Source organism: Thunnus maccoyii, chromosome 5, assembly GCF_910596095.1.
Source record: "Thunnus maccoyii chromosome 5, fThuMac1.1, whole genome shotgun sequence".
Classification (NCBI taxonomy): domain Eukaryota; kingdom Metazoa; phylum Chordata; class Actinopteri; order Scombriformes; family Scombridae; genus Thunnus; species Thunnus maccoyii.
This window is the reverse complement of record NC_056537.1, coordinates 19,377,681-19,400,297: the sequence shown is the minus strand read 5'-3', so window position 1 is coordinate 19,400,297 and position 22,617 is coordinate 19,377,681. Positions and strand designations below refer to the sequence as shown.

General features: G+C 39.1%; 1 protein-coding gene across 1 annotated transcript in view; it reads right to left on the bottom strand.

The window, feature by feature from the left end:
• Positions 1 to 22,617, bottom strand: part of LOC121896653 (voltage-dependent calcium channel subunit alpha-2/delta-1) — a 58,767-nt gene that overhangs the window by 12,352 nt on the left and 23,798 nt on the right. Inside the window, exons 7-24 of the mRNA XM_042410556.1 lie at positions 20,989 to 21,120; positions 19,930 to 19,999; positions 19,654 to 19,704; positions 19,331 to 19,430; positions 14,027 to 14,185; positions 12,980 to 13,084; positions 12,236 to 12,314; positions 11,764 to 11,813; positions 11,567 to 11,656; positions 11,342 to 11,416; positions 11,160 to 11,240; positions 10,734 to 10,808; positions 6,624 to 6,695; positions 6,290 to 6,361; positions 5,505 to 5,566; positions 4,927 to 5,003; positions 2,021 to 2,081; positions 1,836 to 1,927 (exon numbers count right to left, since the gene is read on the bottom strand). Of these exons, the coding sequence (XP_042266490.1) occupies positions 1,836 to 1,927; positions 2,021 to 2,081; positions 4,927 to 5,003; positions 5,505 to 5,566; positions 6,290 to 6,361; positions 6,624 to 6,695; positions 10,734 to 10,808; positions 11,160 to 11,240; positions 11,342 to 11,416; positions 11,567 to 11,656; positions 11,764 to 11,813; positions 12,236 to 12,314; positions 12,980 to 13,084; positions 14,027 to 14,185; positions 19,331 to 19,430; positions 19,654 to 19,704; positions 19,930 to 19,999; positions 20,989 to 21,120 (1,503 nt within the window). The remainder of the gene's footprint in view (positions 1 to 1,835; positions 1,928 to 2,020; positions 2,082 to 4,926; positions 5,004 to 5,504; positions 5,567 to 6,289; positions 6,362 to 6,623; positions 6,696 to 10,733; positions 10,809 to 11,159; positions 11,241 to 11,341; positions 11,417 to 11,566; positions 11,657 to 11,763; positions 11,814 to 12,235; positions 12,315 to 12,979; positions 13,085 to 14,026; positions 14,186 to 19,330; positions 19,431 to 19,653; positions 19,705 to 19,929; positions 20,000 to 20,988; positions 21,121 to 22,617) is intronic.

Below are 22,617 nucleotides of genomic sequence, written 5' to 3'. Positions count from 1 at the left end.
AATACCCCTCCCCCTCCCTTTCCAAGTGTGCAGGAGAACCTACGCTGGCCACGAAATATGCGAAACTTGTGAAAGGCCCTCTCTAAAGTCAGTGTTTGGTTTGTCTGTTCGGGGCTACTGTAAAGTCATGGTGGTGCAAGACGGTGGGCTCTGAGGAAGAGGACCCGCTCCCTATGTAGATACAAAGGGCTCATTCTAAGGTAAGAAAAAAACACAACAATTCTTATTTTCAGGTGATTATACACTAATGAAAACATACTTAAAAATATTATATTCCATTTCTGCCAACTCCGTAACACTAGATGCCACTAAATTCTACACACTGCTCCTTTAAGTTGATATGACGAACTTGTTAGCAAACAGCTGCTTATCCATCCAGCAGTTATGGAGCATTTGGAGTCGTGTTTCTGGCCACCTGGTGAATCTAAGTCCAATATTCACTCTCCTTCAGCTCTGTTTTTGCTCTCTACTAACTCCTGGGGGGCTCTTTAGCTGCTAAATGCTCCACAATGTTCACTAGCTAGTCGCCAACTGTGTCTGTTTGCTGTTTGGTGCTGTGCAGGTAGTCTACAGTGAGTTTTTAGAACTATTTTGCTACTAACAACTGCCTGCTGCGGTTGAAAACGACACTATGAGAGCAGTGAGTGAATCAAAATAGTAAAGTTGCAGTCCAGACAGCTAAACAATGAGCTGAGTTGGGTGATAATTTTCTGTAGGTTCATCACTATGAGTAACACCTCTCACATTATACATTGACATTTCATATGTTGTTGTTGTTAGTATAGAAAATATTGATTATAGCCGCTTAATGCTTTTGGCTCGCACAAGAGTTACTGTTTAAGTGCCACTGAGCAATGCACTTAACCAAGCATTTTTCTAGTAGATCTGTTTACTGGCTAACAGTAAGAGTAGTGACTGACTGTATAAAGGTGAAAGTCAGGAGCCTGAAAAAAAGTAGGTGAGTTGAGCCAAGTCCTTTCCCTGAATAAATTAGCAAAAAAACACAAAAATGATCTCATGGTACTTGTCAGTATATCATCCAGCAGAGAGACATGTTTTTGTAGGTCCTCTCTTAGTGACCGACAATCAGATAGCAGGAAGTGCTTTGTGAAGGACTGGCTGCTGTAGGAGCGAGATGATGCCAAGGTATTGAGTTCAAACCCTATTGTCATGGAAATTTAAAAAACTGAGTAATATGAGCACAGGTTTGAAAGAATCCACACAGTTTCAATACAGCTTCCCTTGAGTGTAGTTTTAAATCATGTCCAGAACTTTTCACAAAAACTCAAGACTTCACAGCATTTTGAAAACCTATTGTGCAAACAGCAGCAACATGGGCATGAATTCCTGAGCATGTGACTTGACCTTGGGATGAAATGGATCAAGGATACCTAGATCCATTAGCTGGATGATGGTGGTAAGCCATACTGTAGGGTGAGATCCATTAGATGATGACAAATCAAGTATCATGAGTCATTGTATGGCATGACAGCATTAGGCTTCTAGGAAACTCAGTCGATCAGGCTGATGTCACCCTGCTTAGACCATCATAATCTAATGACCAGAAGTCATGCTCTGACCTTCAGATGCTGACCATTGTAATATCAGAGTGGAAAATTCCACTATGACTAACAGGAAAACATACCATGCATGTATACATACTTACAGATTTCCACTCTCATTGCTGCAACATAGCAATGAAACACACTGTACAGTATATTGATTTAGATGACATTGAGTGGATCAGTGGTATTATAATACTCATACGAATACACACAATACTGACATCACAATAAGTGAAAAGTGGAAACAGTGGAAAAAGATGCATGACTCACATGCATCTGGAGTGTTCCTATCAATGTACTGGTTGAAGTCGAGGAGAAACTGGGTGTTGTTGAGTGATAACTTCAGCTCTTTGCAGTAGTCCCTGAAGAAACAGTATTGATCAGTTTCACTCTCAGCCTCTTGTTTGTTCCTGTACAGTTAAAGTGGATTTTGCAGGAGCATCGAGATCACTCACCTTGGAGCGATGTAGGTGTAACCAAACTCATCAAATCTCTCCAGCTGTATGGTTTCCATCGCTTTTGAAAACACAAAAACACCTGCCTTAGCTTTAAACTTTAACAGATGCTGAAGTGTTTCACATTAAATGGTCACGGTAAGAAGATTAGATGCTTAACGGTGTGAGCTCTATTAATGAAAAGGTGTAAATGTACTGGTGTTTGTGATGTGAGAGGACTACACGAATCCAGATATCCTTGACAAGTGGATGCTCGTATAATTTTTTTTTTTTTTTTTTTTTGAAATGCTGGTAGGTGATACATGGAACCAGTATACATTCTCTAGCGAACAGGCCCACATGCATACACACAAAGACACATGAAATATAAGACAGATATGAGGTGATGGATTAAGTTAGAGAGTGTGGATAGAGGTGCAGAGGGGAGCCATGGGAGAATAACTGACTGAGAAATACTTGCCTTCTTGCCCTGTTTTGACCCCAAGGAGAAACAGAGGAGGAAAAGAGAAAGTAGGAAAGACAAAGAGTGATAAAAATGCATTCATAATCTGACAAACGATGTCATTCCTTGGAAAATATGCTGAAAATTGTAAATATTTCCCACAGCAGGTAAACAATGCTACACAGCAGTGAGAGAGAATTAGATCTAACAGACAAACATTAAATGTATAAAAAAGACTGAGTGTTCTTTTTTTAAAAATGCAGAACATTACATGACCAGAAGAGAAGCATGCAAGGAAATAACATAAAAACTCCGTCATAAACAAAGAACATTTCTTCCTCTTCTATGCGTTGTCTGTCCTTGCTCTGGACTTCATTTAAAATACTGTCTGGTTATTCTTATCTCATAAATGGCATGACAGGCGTCGATTGCCATCATTCACTGGTCTCTTAAAATGAAGACATTTCGGACATTGCCTTTAAAATATATTGAGTCGTGTGGTGCAGTCTGCAAAAACAATTACCGAGCACTGAGTTTCGGTGGGGTCATGGAAATTTGGTGCAGGATGAAACAATGTCCGTCACATAAAACATAACAGGCAGATTCATTGTCCCTCTGTCTCTATAGACTGGGCAGGGTGTCTTTTTGTCCAATTGCCTTCCACACTGTACATTTTTTTCATTCTTTCTTGCTCTTTACATCCCTGTCACCATCTCTTCAACGCCAGTATTAGGTCATCTATTCAACACATACAGCATTCTTCCTATACGAACAAATGTTCATCCATCACAGTCTTGGCTAGGGACCCTCCCTAATGTATTCCGAGGACAAGTGGCTGCAGGAACCACCTACTGCAGGGAAGTGGCAAGATGGATCAAGGTATTGGTGGTCTGGCTCCAGTGTGAAACTTTAGATGGCTGTACAGAGAACTTTAGAGTCCCAAACTCCCTATCGGACTGGTCTGTGGCAGCAAGGCATGGTGTGTTACTTTCTTTAACAGGCCTGTAAACGTTCTGACAGCCTTTATGGCACGGTGACAGACTCGTTATGGCAGAGAGGGAGTGATACAGAGGCCAAAACACTCAGTCAAAATCTCATCTGTAGAAATAACTGCACCATTAGCCGTTTATGCTTTGTGGCGTCACATCAAAGTGATGAAAAATCCACTAAAGCCAGATGGTTATGTGCTGAATCCAGTGTTTTTCTACTAATTATATCCCTTGATCAAAGCAACCATCCACCTATACATCTATAAAATCATCATTAAGCCTTCATACTCCACAGTCATCCATCCATCCATCTATCCATCCATCATCACGTTCACTAAATATGGTATGAAATGTAAGCATGCAAACAAATTATGCAGTGGAGGATGGCAAAAGGAAGACAGAGCACACAGAATAGTGATTACTTGCCCCAAGTAGAAGCTTTAAAATTCCAGAGGAGGAGCAGGACAGGAGAGAATCACTTGCATTAGAATCAAAATATAAAGAATTGTAGCAAAGAGTGACTATTGTACATACAGTGTGTGCATATATGAATGCACTTTGTCCTTGTGATTTATAAGCAACTATTAGCTATATTCTGAGTTGTTAGGAGAAGCAGCCAGAGTGTGTCATACAGCGAGACAGCCTTGGGAGCACAGACAGAGAAAACAATGTAAGCTCAAAAAACAGCAGGGAGGGGTGAGGTGTATTCAGAGGAAGAAAGACAAAGAGGTGACGACAGATTTACAGATTAGATAGAGATGTAGAAAAAAACAGAGAGATACACAGAGATAAAAATCCAGAAAGAAGTCTGTCTGCTTTGGATTAGAGCTGCAATGATTAGTTGATAAATCGATTAGTGGATCAACAGAAAAAGTAATTGTCAGGTTAACTGATAATGAAAATAATCATTAGTTGCAGCCCTGCTTGGGGAAATTTTAGAAAAGAAAAGACAGACTTAAAACAGGGAGGCAGAGAGATAGAATGGAAACTAAAACATAGTAGAAAGGGTGGAGTTCAGAAGAAGAAGAAAAAAAAATGTTTGGTAGAAGAGGCGATAATGAGCAGGGAGAGGAGGTGAGGGAGGTTTCGTCTTCTCCTAAGCCAGGAGGAGGGACTAAAGAGGGGAGTAAAGAAGAGAGAGAGAGACGAGCAAAATGTAGGCAAGATCAAAAGAGCCAGTGCTTGAGCTGGGTCTGGGAGAGGGAAAGCATGTGGATGAGTGTGTGTGGGAGTGCGGGGCGACTGACCAGCGGGTTACACTACAAAAGAAAAGCACCGTAGGGATCTGCTGATCTGAGCAGCACATACAAAGGAGTGGTTGTGATTCCTGCTAGGACCGAGTAATACAAAGCAAGTGGAGATACTCGAGAGTGTGACCCACAGAAATTATGCTTGGAAGGCAGCGGTAAAATGAAATCTGATTTGTTTGCACGTTGTTTACTGTATGTCAGCATAAGGGCGTATGCTATACTCACACATGGCTTGTTTCATGTCATCCCCCAGTTTAGCTTGAATGAAGTGTTCACTGTACTTAGGCAGAACAAGGGCCAGGCTGCAGAAAAAAATAATCACAGTCAGATTGTTGATGATAGAACTTTGTTTGGCTGAAGTTCATTTGAGTTAATGATTTGTTTGGGGAAACTAAAACTCATTAAAGTTCTGATTGAAAAGTTATTCAAAGCACACAGCGCGTCCTAAAATGTTCTGTGAAGTGCCTCTAAATTCTTCAGTTGCATATGGTAATAGGGAAGTCCCATTAATAAAGAGCAAAAATACACAACTAATTCAGGTTTTTGTTTTTCCAGAAAGGCATACTTTTCTGTATTTTCAGTGAAACCTGAGCAATGATCTCTTAAATGTATTTCCCATCAACCAAGGACAGCCCGATGTTAGAGACTAGAGAGTGACCCCTGTTGGCTTAAGTAGTGTCCTCCATCAGCTAGAGAGCTCTCAGTAGTTAGTGGCAGTGAATGTAGTCTTTAGTGACACAGAGACAACATAATGAACCATAAACAAATGCTGCTTATGGTCAAGTGTTGCTGGGATGTCTCACCTGTAATCTGTCCCATTGACAGGCGCCCACGTGTAGGTTCTAACTCCCCGATCTATGTATCTCTGCCAAAGATGATACACACAGACATTCAGAATTGTTATGTATGTTATTGTAATGTAACTACGATTGTTTTTATTGTTACAAAAATCTGGTAATATATCATTATTTAGTTTAAAATGATCAGCAACTTATTTGTGTTTTGCTCACTTTGTATTAGTAGATAAATTATAAGCTATCCGTTCTGCAAGAGGACTTGAATTACTGCAAACAACAGTGAACAATGTCTTCTTACAGCAGGAAATACAGCAACTTTGAATATGTAGGAGCATTAAATACAAGTGGAAAGTATAAGGTCTGCATTTTTTAGAAACATTTCTGGTAAAATCTGTAGAAAAAAGGCAAAAACAATGAGCTTCAAATGTAATAGTCAAGGCTCAAGATTTTATCACGTTTACCAGACAAATGTCAAACTTTAAGTACTTAAACTAACTGCTGCTAACAATCATAACAGTGTGTTGGTATGACTGTAACATAAGTCTCACTTTTTCCATTCTTACACGGGATCTATAAATATATTTAACAGATATTATGTCAGTTATCTATCATATTATCTATTATAAACACCTGAGAAAACATATCCGCAGCATTACTTCAGAACATGCAGTTGGACAACAAAAGCAGGGTGACAGAAAAATCGCACACAACAAATTTAAGGCTCTTGCAGTTTGTAAGCCCCTCACATACTGTAGTGTGTAAGACATTAAGCCCCCTGTATTTTCTCTTACCTCATCCTGAGTTTTCACCAGAGTCTGAATGGTGCGTTCACCTGTCTCGCCATCAATCATCATTCTCCTGATCTACAGGGAGACACAGACAGTATCTGATTCACTGAGTATGTACTGATCTGAAAACATTCATAACCTCATACTAAAAAGTTAGGGACAGTAAGTAAATCACACACGCGGACTGATAGTGATAGTTTTATGAGGAGACATGAGACATCTGGCAACTGGATTTCTGTCTATTCGCATATCCAAATCTGTGCCTTTGCTTGAGTGTGTGTGTGTGTGTGTGTTATTGTGTATGGTAGGGGTATTTCCATGTATCCGCATACTGTACCTCCACTTTGATGTCATTCTCCAGCTCAGCATCCAGAAAGTCTAGGGTGACAGGCTCCTGGAATTTAGGATTCTGTGGAAAGGATTTCAGTATATAAATTAGTTACAACATACTATACACAAACAAACCTAATGACATATTACAGTATCAAAAACAAAAAACCCTTTATTTTGGGCTTATATCCTGAGTAAGGATGATTTACATTTATTGCAGTCATTTTGGCTGGAAGCAATTTTTATTGTGTAATAACCCGCATTCATATCAGTCTATCTAAAGCGTGCTGAGTTGATACAGTAAAATGTTATAAAACACAGTACAGCATTTTACAGTTGTTTTTCAGAGATTGGTTCTTACCATGGCAATAAGCCACAGAGAGGAATATCACTCTGCATCTCAGTACAGCCATTTCATTAAATGAGCATATAGTAGACATTAATTATTTGAGCCACAATGTTCTTTTGTATTCTATTCAGGAGCAATGTAAATCATTTTCCTGAACACACGAATCTAATGAAATCCAGAGCCTAAATAATAGAGGGTACCATATGGCAGCGTTTTGACAACATATCTGTGACACCAGACACAGCTGAATCAGATTTGATACAAAGTGACACTGGACCCTATTAATGTCCTCTCTTAAAAACCCTATACGTCTGAGTGGCTTTATGGTGGTATAAAATGGTAGCAGTAATCTAGTGCTTCTCTATAAAACAGCAGTACATGGAATGTGATACTAGCCTGTCCTCCACAGCATTTGTTCACTCTATGACTCAAAATGTGGGGTGACACAGTAAGAGCACACTGGTGTTGATCCAGTGTTTTCTGCATAGTTTCTTGTTTTTGTGTCTCTGAAAATCAATGAATCAATGCATTGCTTTAAAGGAAGACAAGGAAAGCATCAAATGAAATAATCAATCAATCAAATAGCATGAGCTGAGTTCCTTACATTTGACGGTAAGAGAAATGAAATGGAGCAGCAAAGGAAGATGATGCATCTCAAACATGAAAATGAGAAAAGAAAGAATAAAAGATCAAGAGGTATAACACTGGGTGATACAGAATGAAACATCAAACATACACAAGAATGACAGACAGGAGAGAATATGAAAAGAATGAAAAGTGGAACACCGGATGGAGTGAACAGCAACATTAAAAAATATCAAATGAGAAGTAAGGAGTGAGAAGACGAGAGCATCCAGATTAAGAAGAAAGAATGAGAGAATACTGTATGTCACTGCGAGATTTGTTGAGATGAGCTACAGTGAGGAATAAAAACAACAAAAAAAAAAACAGCAACTGGGGAGAGTTCTGTGATAAATATGTAATACGTACAAACATAATAAAATACAGAAAGGGCCACTACTGAGTGTGAGAAAAAGAGAGACAAGGGAAATGTTCAGAGGACCCACGGTCACCATCAGTATGCACACCATCTCCCATTTGGCTGATTCAATGAGGCAGTGAGTGATTGTCAGGCCACCCTCCAAGCCTTACACACACAGATTTCTGACAGCTGATGGGGACATAATAACAACAGACATGTTGTCTTTCTTGAATGCTACATTAAACTTGGATAAATTTGACAATGCCTGTGTTTGTGTGTCTGTAATATAGCACTTAAGGCTAAGGTTTCTGTCAACTGACATTGCATTGTGTACTAATTTGAGAGGGAACCTGAAGTCACATTCAGTAATAGCTACAATAATAGTAGCTACAAAGCATACTCTTAACACAATGTAACAGTGACCTCTTTGTCTTTTTCTCTGCAATCCACTTATGTTAACTAAATTTTAAAGTCCAAGTGCAGCTTGAAGCATTTACTTGGAAAATGAGGCAAAAATGAAGGTAAATATCTGTAGAACTATGGACAACAACTCTGGGGGGCAGTATTTTCTCTACAAAACTACAACTCAAAAAACAACCACTTTATTAGTTTATACAGTATAATTCTTCATATTAGTTGTGCCATTTGTATATTTCTATTTTAATTAATCAAAAATCCTCTTTCAGACCATAAAGAATCATTGACGTACTAGTTGAGTTGTGGTGACTGACATATCACCAGGATTTGTCTTATTTATTCTCTGTTATAAATCTGTCACAGGCACAAAACTTGCTCCCACAAATGCATGTGCACAATTAGAAAAAATACACACACATCTGTAAAATTTTCCATGATCAGGCAACAGAAAAAAGCACCATCACTATAGTCTGGAGGAATTCAGACAGAGGGACATACATCACATACAGGATCCATAATATCTCCTGTAAAAAGTGATGGTTATCTAGGATGAGTGCTACCATATATGTGTTTAAAATGATATCTATGAGACTACAATATAAAAACTCTACATGACTACTGTTAGTAACTACCTCTGCAATCTACAGTACCTCTACTTTTTCTCACCTCATGAAAAGTGACAGCATACTTATTATTGAGTCTGAGCTTCCTGCTACGGATCCTTTTCTAGGAAAATTATAGAAAAATGCGTAGTGATGCATTTGAAAGTCTGTAAAATGTCACAATGTGGGGGTGGGGCTTTGTTAAAGCATAGCATAGTCACGATCATAAAAGTCCACTAAAGAAAAAATAGGATTTTTATTGTAATAAATACAGTGCATTGTGACACTTCCAGCTGCAACTGAACAGCCATTTTGAAAAGTATTTCTACATATACTGCTCGCTCTCTCTCTCTCTCTCTCTCTCTCGCACACACACACACACACACAGCTTTAACCAGAGTTAAGTGTTCCAGTCTGGGTGAAAAGGTAGGGACAAAAAATGAGAGGGAAATCCCCTTTATTCCAGGGGATAGAAAGAAAAAAATATGCAACTTTGCATTATCTCTTACTTTGTATTAAATGTGAAAACAAGGGACATAAACAAATAGACAAAAATACCTTTAAAAAGATATTGGATGCCTATTTTTTTTCTTGTTTATAGACCAATTTGTCACTCCATGTTAATTCCAGGAGCCTATAGTAATACTGCAGTTTGTGCTTTAACAACATGTGAATTGACATGCCAATAAAAACTATCCAACTAATGACTGAAATAACTGAACCCATAAGTGTTTGTCTTCATGAATTTAGAGTGTGGAGAATTGTGGTTTGCTAAATGGGTTTGTGTCCCCAAGCATCCACTGTTTCAGATCCAGGGAGGTGCCTCTATGAACAGCATGACCACAAACACAGAACTCAGTCCTGGGCAGCACATGGCCACTGTTGAGCCTGTGTTGCCTGAGGCTGAAGGTAGAGAGCTGCAGTGTGGTTTACTGAAAGGTGGATTGGAACCTCTTGTGGGGTCATGGCTAATTTCTAGTGGGTTGCAACTTAATGCCTGCCAGTGGCTACAAGTCTTGCTGCATTTATTTGAGGAGTTGTGAGAATACTTAAAGTCTTTGGCAGGTCAAGACAGGCCATACCAAGGTCGGTATTATAAGTGACATTTTACCACTTGAGCTCAAGATGGGAGTGTTGGATATTTCCTTCTGTGAGAGTGTTCACATAAAAAAATTCAACTTTGAGCCTTTTGAGCACACTTTTTTATAATAAAAACAAAAAGGTTAATGTTGAATTGGTAAGCTAAATGTACAGTTAAAGCAAACCTTAACAGGTTCATATTACAATTTTTATCTTAAAAAACTTAATCTGCGTAAGTGAGAAAATACAAATAGCAGTAACATGATATATTCCATGGTGGGACAAATTAAATTAAAGGCTGGGATCTACTTTCACTTTAAAACCCATTATCTCTACAGTGACTGCTTTTATCCTTCATTTTTAAACATATATACCAGTGTGCTGCCAAGTCTACATATCTATTTTATCTCACATGGTAATGAGTGACCTTCTAGCCAACATCTGAGGACTGATGATATCAAGTCATACTCATACACATACTCATAATGAATTCCCTTCATGAAGATTGATGAGGTGATGGCACATAGAAAAGTTTGAAAAGAGCTGGCACCATCTGCTAGCCCGCATATCATTCACTCAGTGCAAGCAGTTATTATGTAACCATGGAATAGTCAGAATATAATATAATTCTTTGAGACATGGACCTGCTGAGCCACATAAAGTGATGCACAGTGCCAGATGCCATACCTTTGGCTGGAGATTGGGGTGCAGCAGGACGTATCCATTGGGATCAATGGCAAAGTAGTATCCATTTGGACCAATCTTATGCAAAGAACAGAGCAGAGGGAAATTCAATCTTCATGTCCAAAAAACCAAATGATGCCAGTACATGTTCAGTAGAATGGAAAGACAACTGGCTGTTAAAAAGTGTGGAAAACAAGGCCCTTAGAGTATAAGATTCAACAAAGGGGCTGTAATTGATGACAAGGATATTTTTATTTGTGGATGATTTTATAGACACATTAAAAAAGAACAACATGTCGAACTGAGTCCCATCTCTCACTAATTGCTCCAGAGGGAAATCTCCGCATTACTTCACAACTGAGCAAGTCACAAGACTCGGTTTGATTAAATGTATTTGTGCATGATATCACATATGGGTGTTAAACTCACTGTGAAACGTGGTGTGAGCTTCTTGATGTCATCCAGAGACACGTCAATCCCCATTACGCCAAGAATCAACTGATTCTGGTGCTGAGAGACACAATATGGGAGAAAAAGGATAAGGAACATATATTCATCTGCTCCTACTGCTAACCACACCCATCCCGTGTCCATGCATTCATTCACTGCACCTCGCCATTCCTGTCATCTTTGGTCTTGGTTTTATTGAAGACAGGAAGTGTTCCAGTGATGACCAAACCCAGTTCCTGATAGAGGCACAAGCAAACACACTCTTCAACTCAAGAAACCTTAACATATTAAAATAAGGATAAAAAGAGCAATATTTCTGTGTGGAGTGAACACATTACATGTCAATGAAATTGTAAAGTGGATTATAGGACACAAAAATGTCATACCAGAGCATCAAGGTATACATTAGTCCACTGGACTTGTTTGGCCTGCTTGTCTGCCAGAACCATGGGTCTCCCCAGGACATCCAGGTACTCCTAAATTGGACAAACAACACCAAGTCACTACCCAGATTTATGTTTCCATGTAGACAAAATGCATCCTTTATGAATGAGGAAAATAACAATTCATGTTTCATCATCACCTGTGTGTTTATTCTGATGGCTCCGATGGAAGGAATCTCATAGAAGTAACCTGGATAAATTATCAGACACAAAACCTTCAGGAGGCAGTAGATAACAACTATACAGTACATAAAGGAAGCACCAAATGGCAGCATAAAACGTTCTCTCTGCTTGCACTACACCACAGGAGGGTTGCAGTTACTGCTGTTTAAGCTGCTAAAATTTCCAACATTTGGCCAAGGACATTACAACAGACAGATGATAAAGTGTTCATTATCACTTAACCACCCTGCCGTCTCTAAACATCCTTTCACTTTATGTATTGTTTTATACCACCCTTAGACCACCCGAGTAGGTTGAAACAAAGTATAAAATGTATTTGAAATCAGTACAGAGACCTGGTGTACTGTTGAGCATTTTTATCTCATACAGAAATCGTAACAAACTGACGACAATACTCAGTTCTGATGTGTGTTGTGTTCTGTGCTGCACCTTTGTTGGAGCAGGCCATCCATTGAATGGGTCCTTTATCATAGTTGTGCTGTCCAACTGAAAAGGTGAAGATCCTCACCTGGGACATCAAAACATATTCAACTTTAGTTTTTGTGACAAAACCCGGTACAATGTTAAAAAAAGATTCTTTATAATTCTGGTACGATAACTAACATTTACCTTGATCTCATTTCTCTTTTCTCTCTTTTTAAGTTAACTGATAATCGTCTTTTCCTTAATATATTGTTATTATACACTGATGTCTGAGATTATGTTAAGCAGACAATTAATGTAAATGTATTGAATGATTTTCATATAATTTACATAAAACAATATATAAAATGGTATTCTTCAAATATGTCTAATATTACTGTCATAATATTTCAAATGAACTAGAATAAACATTTGAGCTATCACAGGTGAAATGTGTGACACATTTTCAATCTAAAAATAAGAAAACAAAAATTGCTCAACCTTGCTGTGAATTTCAGACTTTCAGACTGTGTGTGTGCATATGTGAGTGGGTCTTTGTTTCGCACAAAGTGCAGAAAACCTAATGTGCCTTCCATCTGCATAAACCTTTGGAGGATATGCACATGGAAGTTTCAACCCAAAGGGAACTCCAAAAAGCTGAGTCTGACAAAAACTTCAATGGAAGCACAGAAAAGCACATAAAGATAAAAAGCAAACGATTCACACTGCAGTATCATACGCTCTGTGTGTTTTTGTAAGTGTATTTTTTACCTTTTTGTCAGCATTGTATTTCTCCAGTATGGCCTGAGCTCTTTCTTCTCCTCCATCAGTAAACAGCATAATGATCTTATTGCAGTTTGCTCTGCTCACATTAGTCTAGTAAAAGGAAAAACATGAGGATCTTGTGTAGTTTTTTTTAATCCCCATTACAGCAAGTAGGCATAATTAGGACACTTTTGGTCAGTCTGCTGGTCCATCCAACATTTTGGCTGAGAAAGCAATAACTGTTCACACTGTAATAAACTTTGGCACGCTTCATGACTTCATCTAGAGCCATCATCAGGTAAAAACTACTTGATCAACCTCTGGTTCATATCTCACATTAATATCCACAGCAGAATCCCATAAAATATGTGCATATGCATGGTTCGCAGTCAATAAATCATAATTATTTTGGTTTCCTTTCATGCCACCATCAGCTCAAAATACAAACACTGCACATAATTTAATCAGCAGCCTGCCATGAAACTTCTCAAACACATTCATGCTCCCGAGGGATGAAACCTTTTGATGTGAATGAGCCAGCGGCCTTTCCTTTGGTGCCACAATTGTTTGTTTCAGTCCAGCATAATCTAAATTTGGGACAGTATGAACATTGGAGCAACAACAACAAGCAAGCCTTTCAGTCTTGTTGACAGCTCTTATCAAATCATACCTAAATAAGCAACATATATCTAACCTACTGTATCTGTAAAGTTATATAAAATATATGAACAAGACCAAATTCAAAGTTTATCACATACACTACTTAAAGCAGTACTGTTATATAACCTCACTTAATGATAACGGGTTGTCATGGGAGGTCATTCATCTGTAACAATTAAATATTTGTCATTGTCTGGACAGTTCAAGAGTAGTAACACATTCTACCAGCAGATGGCAGTAAAAGACAATACTCTGTTGCTGCTGAAAATATGGCATCATCACAGGTATCATTCATTCAAAACTTGTTTTAAGCCTCTTGTGCTCTGAGTTGCACTTAAGTGAGACATGATAGGATGTTTTCATTAACAAAAATGTGAAACTGAAAAATCTTACCGCAGAGAGCTGCTCAAAAGCAAACTCAAAGCCTTTTGTGTAGTTTGTGATTCCTTTGGCTGTGATGTTCTGCACAGCATCCTTCAGCAACTTCTTGTTCCTCACGTTGGCTTGTACCAGATGTTCGAAACATGCCGTCTTCTTCACCCTGGTGTTAAACTGGTAAACAGAGGCAAGGAGTTATGGCCTACAAATTATTCATACAATTACAACGTGAGCATATGTAACGAATGATAAAAAGATGCAGCGCACGTGCATACACACTCACATACACACACACACACACTCCCACCTGGCCTTGGCTGTTATCAGGCAGTGGTAAACAGACACATTCATCAAGCTCCACTAATTGCTTCACATCCTCGGAGCTCAACGATTTGGTACCCATGGAAACAAGATTCTGCTATATAAGAATGAAGTTAGGCAGCAACACTTCTTTTTTTTAAAGGTGAGAGCTCCTCATTTTCACCCTGCAGCATACACACACACACACACACACACACACACACACACACACACACTCCATCCAACACAGAAAGTCTGTCTTTTTCTATACCAACTTGTGCTTCAAGTCAAACTGATGGTCCATATTTTCATCATTAAATATCTGAAGTGAGTGAACAGAAAGGACATATTCAAAGTGCTCACAATAACAATAAGTACAATTTTTTGGAATAAATTATAGAATAGAATATATAATATTTGTGTATGAAGGACATGGGACAGCAGGGTTGAAACCAGCACATCTATTGTGTTGCAGAACTCTTCTAAAACAATACTGCACCTCATCAATCTCAACTAATCAATGTGTCTCTGTGAGATGGCCAATAGGGAGGCTGAAAACACTGATCTACACAGACAAGCCGGGAGGCAAAAGAGACCCCGGACCGCGTGTGTGTGTGTGTGGAGGAGTGTGCGTGTGTGTGTTTCCAATGAGCCTGACGGCCTTGAAATTCCTTTTAGATTGACAATAACGGACATACACATCTTTATTGGACTAAAAGGTAATATTATAATGGCTGCGGTTTGACAAAAAGATAGAATCAAGGCGACAGCACATAAACACACGCGAACCCATACGCGTGTGCACGCACACAAACATAGTGGAGGTTCACATAATTGCCCACATAGAGCAGACAGGGATCTTTTATCACATAATCTATTAAAAGGAGAAGAAGTGAGTAAGGTGAGACAGGAATGTGGGAGGTTGACAAGCAGAAAGCGAAAGGAAAAGGACAGAAAAAGACAACAGAGAGGGTGTGAATATAGGATTTAAAAGTAGGAAAGTGAGGTCGTGTATCTAGTATAGAAAATAATGAGCTCACATATGTGACACATCAATCATTATACTGATTGGAAAGGTACTATTTCTGTAGATGAGATCATTATGTCAAAAATGAAGAAAAACATATATCATTGCTGAAAAACACAAATTGTCATGTAAGATCAAATAAAGTGTTTTAGGGAAAGGTGTATGTGTGTGTGTGTGTGTGTGTGTCTCTGTGTGTGTGTGTGTGTGTGTGTGTGTGTGTGTGTGTGTGATGGTCCAGGCCTTGGGAATGGATTAGTGATGACACAAGAGAGAAGGCTAATCTTCAAGCCTTAATCCCCCTGGACATTCTGCTACTCTGGCTTGGCACTCTGACTTGCCCACTGGACTGATGCTGGCTAACAGCACTGACACCGGCTAACACGGCTGAACAGGCTGGATAAAAGTGATGGAGGTTCATTGGAGGTAGGAGGGTGAGGAAAAGAGAGAAAACAAAAGCAGGCGAAAATATACAGAGGATGAGGACAGACTGGGAAAGAAATAAGGAACGGGAAGGAACAGCCATCAGCATTCCTCTGACCTACCACAGCTGCTGAGGAAGTGTGTGAGCATCTTCTATGACCAAATGCCAACTTAGTCCCTGGGCTACTGTTAATGAGGAAGGATTTATGGGCAATATCAGAGATTAATGATTTAGTGTCAAGTTACAATACCCTCAGGGCCATACATAGGGCAATATGCGTGCATGCATGTGGGTGTGTATGAGTAAGTGAGTCAATGACAGAAAGAAACAGATATGGAGAGAAGGCGACAGAGAGCAAGAATAATGAGTTTTGGTGTGGTAGAGAAAAAATTGGCCACCACTGATTTACAGTTTGCTGGTTGATACATTAAGTGGCAGGATGAAGGGAAATAAGGGGCTGACTGGTAATTATAACACTGTGGTCACCAAGTTGATTACTGAGATCTGGAAATGCAGCAACATCACTAAAAAGAAGTCACGATTGAGCAAGACAAACGAGCAATCAGACGATCATACAGGTTGTAAACAGAACTCTAGGCCAGTCAAACTTATTTGTAAAAGATGAGGCGAACATTAAAATATGACCCCAACTGACCTACTGTACTAGTCATAGTTTTGTGTGCACATACAGTAGTTTTCCTGTCTAGTGAGGGATCACTACAAACATTTTGGGTACATGTAATTTAGATAATGTGACTAAACTGCTTATTTACAATCCATCTGATCATCTGACTGGCTGCTAATGTTTCTTATCCCGTCTGACTGTTGTAGTGGTGACACCGTGTCGCCAGATCTCTGCAGTTATACTGTAATTTGGTGAGTACAAAATATTAAAAATGATGGTTGAAACTATAAAAATAAGAGCCAAATTGTAATAAATGATCCTGAACAGCACCTTAACACATCCACGGCCTTGCATCTTCTTCACTTCATTACTGCATCACACCCATTGCCATCCGTGAAAAGGAAAATCAGGGTTGTTTTTTTTTTAAACACATTTTACATGTTAGAAAATAAATGCTGAAAACATTTGAAAAGACAGTGAACTACGGTTTTTCACCATTTCTGTGTTCAGGATTTTTTGGGTGGGCCTGAAATGGTCGCTCAATGACATAGAGTTGTTTCTAGCATGACCATGCCGCCACTATATAAACACTAGAGCGCACATACTCATAGTTATTATTTTTACAGCAGGTAGTTTTACAAACTTTCATCGGGGACAACTGGGACTCACTTCAGATAATCCACTGTTACTGGTGAATTGGGTCATTTTCGGTCAACATTAGCGCTCAAGGAATTATTTCAAATCCAGCTGAAGCATTCATTGACAGGTGGTGCTACCAGCGGCTTCCTCTTTAGCACCGGCTGTGTGGCTGGGAGGGCCCCGGCCAGAGGCAGAGGATTTGCAGTGTGAGAGACAATTGCTACAAGGCTGATGGCCACAATGAAGCCACCAAGGACTTTCCAGCAGAGAAGTATGATGTTAAGTGCACCGAACTCCATTGAAAAAAATGACAATTTAACATAATAATGATTGGTAATGGATTGCTTGTTAAAGCTATAATATGTAACTATCCTACATTAAAATGTCTAAAAATGACTAGGAATGTTTCATATATTCTGTTGAGTTGTGTACTTATATTATCTCAAATGTTTCCAACTATTTTCAAACCCAAAGAAATCCATAGTTTTGAACAAGATTATGGTCCGTTTCATTTGAACTCCTGTCAATGTCGTCATACCCCCTCTACCAAAGAGTACATGCACACAAGATGATAAGGAGGAAGAGACCTCTGTGGATAATTCGGCTTCTGGTAAAAACCTCCTGCACGATGAATACTGAAGGAATCTTAACTGGGAGAAGCTGGTTGTTTAACAATGAAGAAAACAACTCCCATGATCCCACGCTAATTCACAACATCATCAAACTCCGTCTTTTGTTATTTTTTTGAGGGACCCCTAGCGGCAGAAATTACATATTGTGCATTTAACAAGTCATTTAAGTTACATTTTTACTGAAATAAGTCCATATTTACCTACAAAATATGTGCCAAAGTAAACACTTCCTAAAATATCATCCATGTTACTTGCCTTGCACCTACAAATAAGGCCAATTTTAAATTGTGTATTTTTCTACAAGAGTTTGGTATGAGCGTTGTTCACTCAGAGGCTGTTCATTTGGGCCGTACTTTGAGTGGACATGCCCCCAGCATTTCAGAGTAGAGAATACTGCTTATTTTTCCATGATTTTGAAACCTAATTTTATATACTTTGTGATTTTTTTAATCATTCAAATTTGGCTGGGTGGTTAATTACACATTTTTCTGTGGTGTGACAAACTCAGAACACGTATTTATCATTGCTTTCCACAGACTTTAAGTTTTAGAGGACAGTAGAAAAAAATCAAACACTTGGACTTCACTCTTTGAACCAATCTTTCTCTCATTCTGTCTCACTTTCTCAGACACACACACGCACTGAACTCCCTGACAGATTCCAATAATTGCACATCTTTGCAGAATCACAAGTCCACAGTGAAACAGAATACATTCTCTCCAAGACAAAGAGTCCCCCAGGGAGAGGAAACAGAGTCTGAATGGCTATCTTTGTGCAAGGAGAACGAAGGCAGCTCCAATCTCTATAAAGACCTATCTCAATGAACACCTCCACAGGCACCCATCTACACATCAAGCAGTCTCCTGACTGGTTCTCTCTGAGTGTAATCACAAGCCTGGAAGGACCAAGAATAGATGGCCAGAGAATGAAAAAGTGGATGGAGAAGAACGATGGGAGTGATTGGTGGATGAGGAAAGTAAAAATGAAGGGGAAAGAAAGTGGGAGCAAAGAAAAGAAGAAAGTTGTGGTTGAAGAGGAGAGGCGTACAGTGTACAGGGAGATCATTCATTGACACAAAGAGATGAATGGAGGTATTGGGTGAAATGCTGAGAGAAATAGTGTGACTCAATGATGCAAGGAAAAAGTGATGGAGAGATCAAGAGGGTGATGAATGAGTGTTTCCTAGAGTTCACTCCAGTCAGAGGTGCAGCTTTAATTCCTTTAGGAACAGTGCACACACACATACACGGGTAAGGAGGTGGGGTGAGGGCATGTAGTGCCGAGTTTTAATCTTGTACACCAAATAGAGCAGTGGGTATTTCATTAAAGGCATGTTTCAGGGTGGCCAGACCTGGGAGAAATCCATATTTCATTACTTGTCATCCATCTCTCTGTCTCTTGTGTGTGTGTGTGTGTGTGTGTGTGTGTGTGTCTGTGTGTGTGTGTGTGTGTGTGTGTGTGTGTGTGTGTGTGAATGTGTGGGCATGTTTGTAATGTCTATATGTGTGTCTTCATTCAAATGTATCTGAATGTGTGTAAATGTGCGTCTTCTCTCTGTCCCTGTTCTCATGTGCGTCACTCTCTGTCCCTGTTCTCAACGTGCATCATTCCCCCCATCACCTTGCACAAAAATACCACCCAGGGCTTAACAAGTGGAGGCTTTAATAAAACTCACATAAACTACATTGACATAGTCGTCATCAGACAGTGTTTCCAGCATCTCACTGACGGAGGTCCTGATCAGTTTGAGAGTCAAGCCAGACACACTCCCACTCCTGCAAGAAAAAGAAATACATGGCTTCTTCTCACAAAACCACAATACCAATCTGTCTGCTTATTCTTGTCCTGAGAGATTTGACTTGCTGTAATTAGAAATGCTGCTGCCTCGGGAAATACATTACATTATTTGGCAAATCTAGAAAGGCATGCATTATAATCAGGGGAAATCATGACTGATATGAGAAGGTTATGGATCAATGAAGTTATCAAGAAACTCACGCGTCTACAAGGATTAGCATGTCTTTGGGCGAGGCAGCTCCTTGGATGTACCTAGGTGGATGTTAATGAATGAAATAAAAATATGTTATATGTCAATGATTTACATAATTATATACTTTGAGATAACAGTTTTATCCAAGTTGGAGAGGATGATTTCTTTAAAACATTACTTTTGGTCATATTTCTGGAGTGTTACATACAGTGCTGAAATTAATATCTCAATATTAATACACTATTTTCCAAATATATTATTATATTGAATAAAAGCTTTCTTACCATGGTCTCCTGCGTACGTCATACAGGTCAATTTTACTGGGAGTCTTGCGAGCATCCATCCAGGGAGACGCTTTAGGGGGAGATTAGATTTGTGTTGATTATAACCCCCACATAGTCATAGGGAATAAATCACTAATTAACCTATTATGGTTTTATTTATGACACTTCTGACTGTAAAACTGTGATTGCAAATATCTGGCAAAGCAGCCTCATACAGTATTCAGCTCAGTGGTGTGAGGTCACTGTCCATCATTGAGATATATATTTAAAAAGGGCACATTTCTGAAAGATATATATTTAAAAAAAAACCCTTACATATGTGCCATAATGATGTTGGCTAGAATCCTACATTTTTGCACCATCCACACTATAACATGCTTTATGCTAGCTAAAATTATTCATTAACGTAAACAGCAGGGAAATAAGATAAAATATTCATCTGAGATGCAAAGAGTAGGCTACAGCACTGAATTCACTTGCTTTGACAATAATCAGTTGCTTTCTATCTGTTTGCCATTAGTGAGGGGTGTCATGAAAGCAAGCAAGTATGAGAGTGTGACTGCCTATCATGCATGCTAAGTATTAAAAAAAAGGAACAAAGAGGAATAAAATCAGGGCCAATGAAAAATCATGAATATTAGACATGAACTTTTTCCCATAAAGCTATATAGAGTCAATGATGACAGGGAATCTCATAAATAGAAATAACTTGGCAGAGAGAACTCTCATGATAGAAAGCAGCTCTAAAGCAATGCAGTTAAAGATACTATGACACCATCTATGGAACCACATATAAAATCAGTGCAAGTTGAGTAATGGAGATTATCTATTGAATTTATTTGCCCAGTGATGGGAGAACAAAGCAAACTCGTGAATGTATTCCCTGACTGTGTGTAATTCAATCAACTGAATAATAATCTTCTGATGAGTGCATCTCCAATTTGATAGACTGATTCAGTGTAATGCACATATACATATATCATAGGAGGCAAAATAATTTACCAGGGTCTTTCCTCTGTGTTAAATGTTGGGCATTTTTTCTATTTTTTTTTTTTTTACCTGGGTAGTAGCGAGCCAGGCCTGTAGCACTACCAAACACCTGCCAGAGAAGGGTCGGGTCATCCTCTCTGTTCCTTTTAAACACATCCTCCAACGCCTCCGTCCAGTTCAGCTCATTCAACACAATGGTGGCTAGATATCACAACAAATACCCACAAAACACATACATGTCAAAAGACAACATATACCAGAAAGACAGACACGTTTGAGACACACTGGCACAAAAAAATATAGTATATCATTCAGATTTTTGATTTTCCAAAGACAATGTGAAATGTCCATGTTTATTCTCCAACAGTGACCAGGGGACATAGCGGTGAAGGTAACCAGAGTAAGACACGAGGACATCCTAGATTAACACTTTCATTAAGATTCACACACAGGCCTGCTCAGTGTCAGCCCACTCGCCTAGTGGGATACATGATCAAATATTAGGTCAGCACACCCAGCCGATGCTCGTATTTAGTAGCAAATACTGAGGAATGGTATTCTGGCAATTTATGGTTTTATACTGACAAAAATATTAAACACAGTTTAATTGAACTGAAACACCTGTTAACCTCTGTGTGTGTGTTTGTATGTGTGTATGTGTGTGATTGATAGTATGTGTTGTGGGAGGCAACAGGCGTTATGGATGTAATGACACAGCACCTAGACAGCTCAGAGCCACATAACACTCACTGTGATGGATGGAGACACAGCTCTTGCTGCTCCCCGTCTGTCTTCTCTGCTCTTCTTTTTTTCCCTCCTTCCTTCTTCTCTTACTTTACACTATTCCAGTACTGTGTGCGTGTGTCTGTGCACTTGTATGCGACTTAATACATCTGTATGTGCGTGTGTGCGTGAGTAAGCATGCATGTGTGTGAGATAGATTGGTATCCTGTATTGAGTGTGACGTGGTTCATTGATGTGCAAAGCAAACACTGTTCATTTGCATGCATGCCTCTAGAGGGGAGAGTTAATGAAGCCTCAGTTGCCAGGAGTGCATGTTTTTTTATTATGGAAAGAGAGAGAGAGAGTATGTGGTGTGTGTGCACAGTAATGTGCTTCCCTCATTAAGTGTAGAATTTTAAAGGGAACAGGGAGAGAAAATAGCACCATAGCCCATGTTAGATAATGAGTAAAATTATAAACTTTATGTGATTTTTGAGTGAAAAGTGATGAAGATAGACAGGTAGGTAGATAACTATCTAACGAAGTAGGTAAACTGGTAGTTCGATACATGTCTGGATACACAGACAGATATAGGCTATACTGCACTTACTACAATTGGACAAAGTGAAATTCTGTGTGAAACAAACAAATCAGAAGCTTACAAGTCACTAATATATCAGTGTTTCCAGTGGTTTTGAGTGCTCCTGGATTAGTCATAATATCAGATAAAATAAACTCCTCTGCTGCTTCATAAGGGGTACAATATCCTCTAGTCACCCATATTGCCACTGACACTAATGAATTCCCTGGCTGCACTCTGCATGGCTTTGATGCCATGCTGAATTTATACCCAGTGATGACTTAATCTCAGTGGGATATCAGGGGTGCAATTGAAATCACTAACAAACATGATTTAGATTTCCTTGAACATTAAAGAGAGCATTATTTTTCACAGCTTGAAATAAGACAACCTGA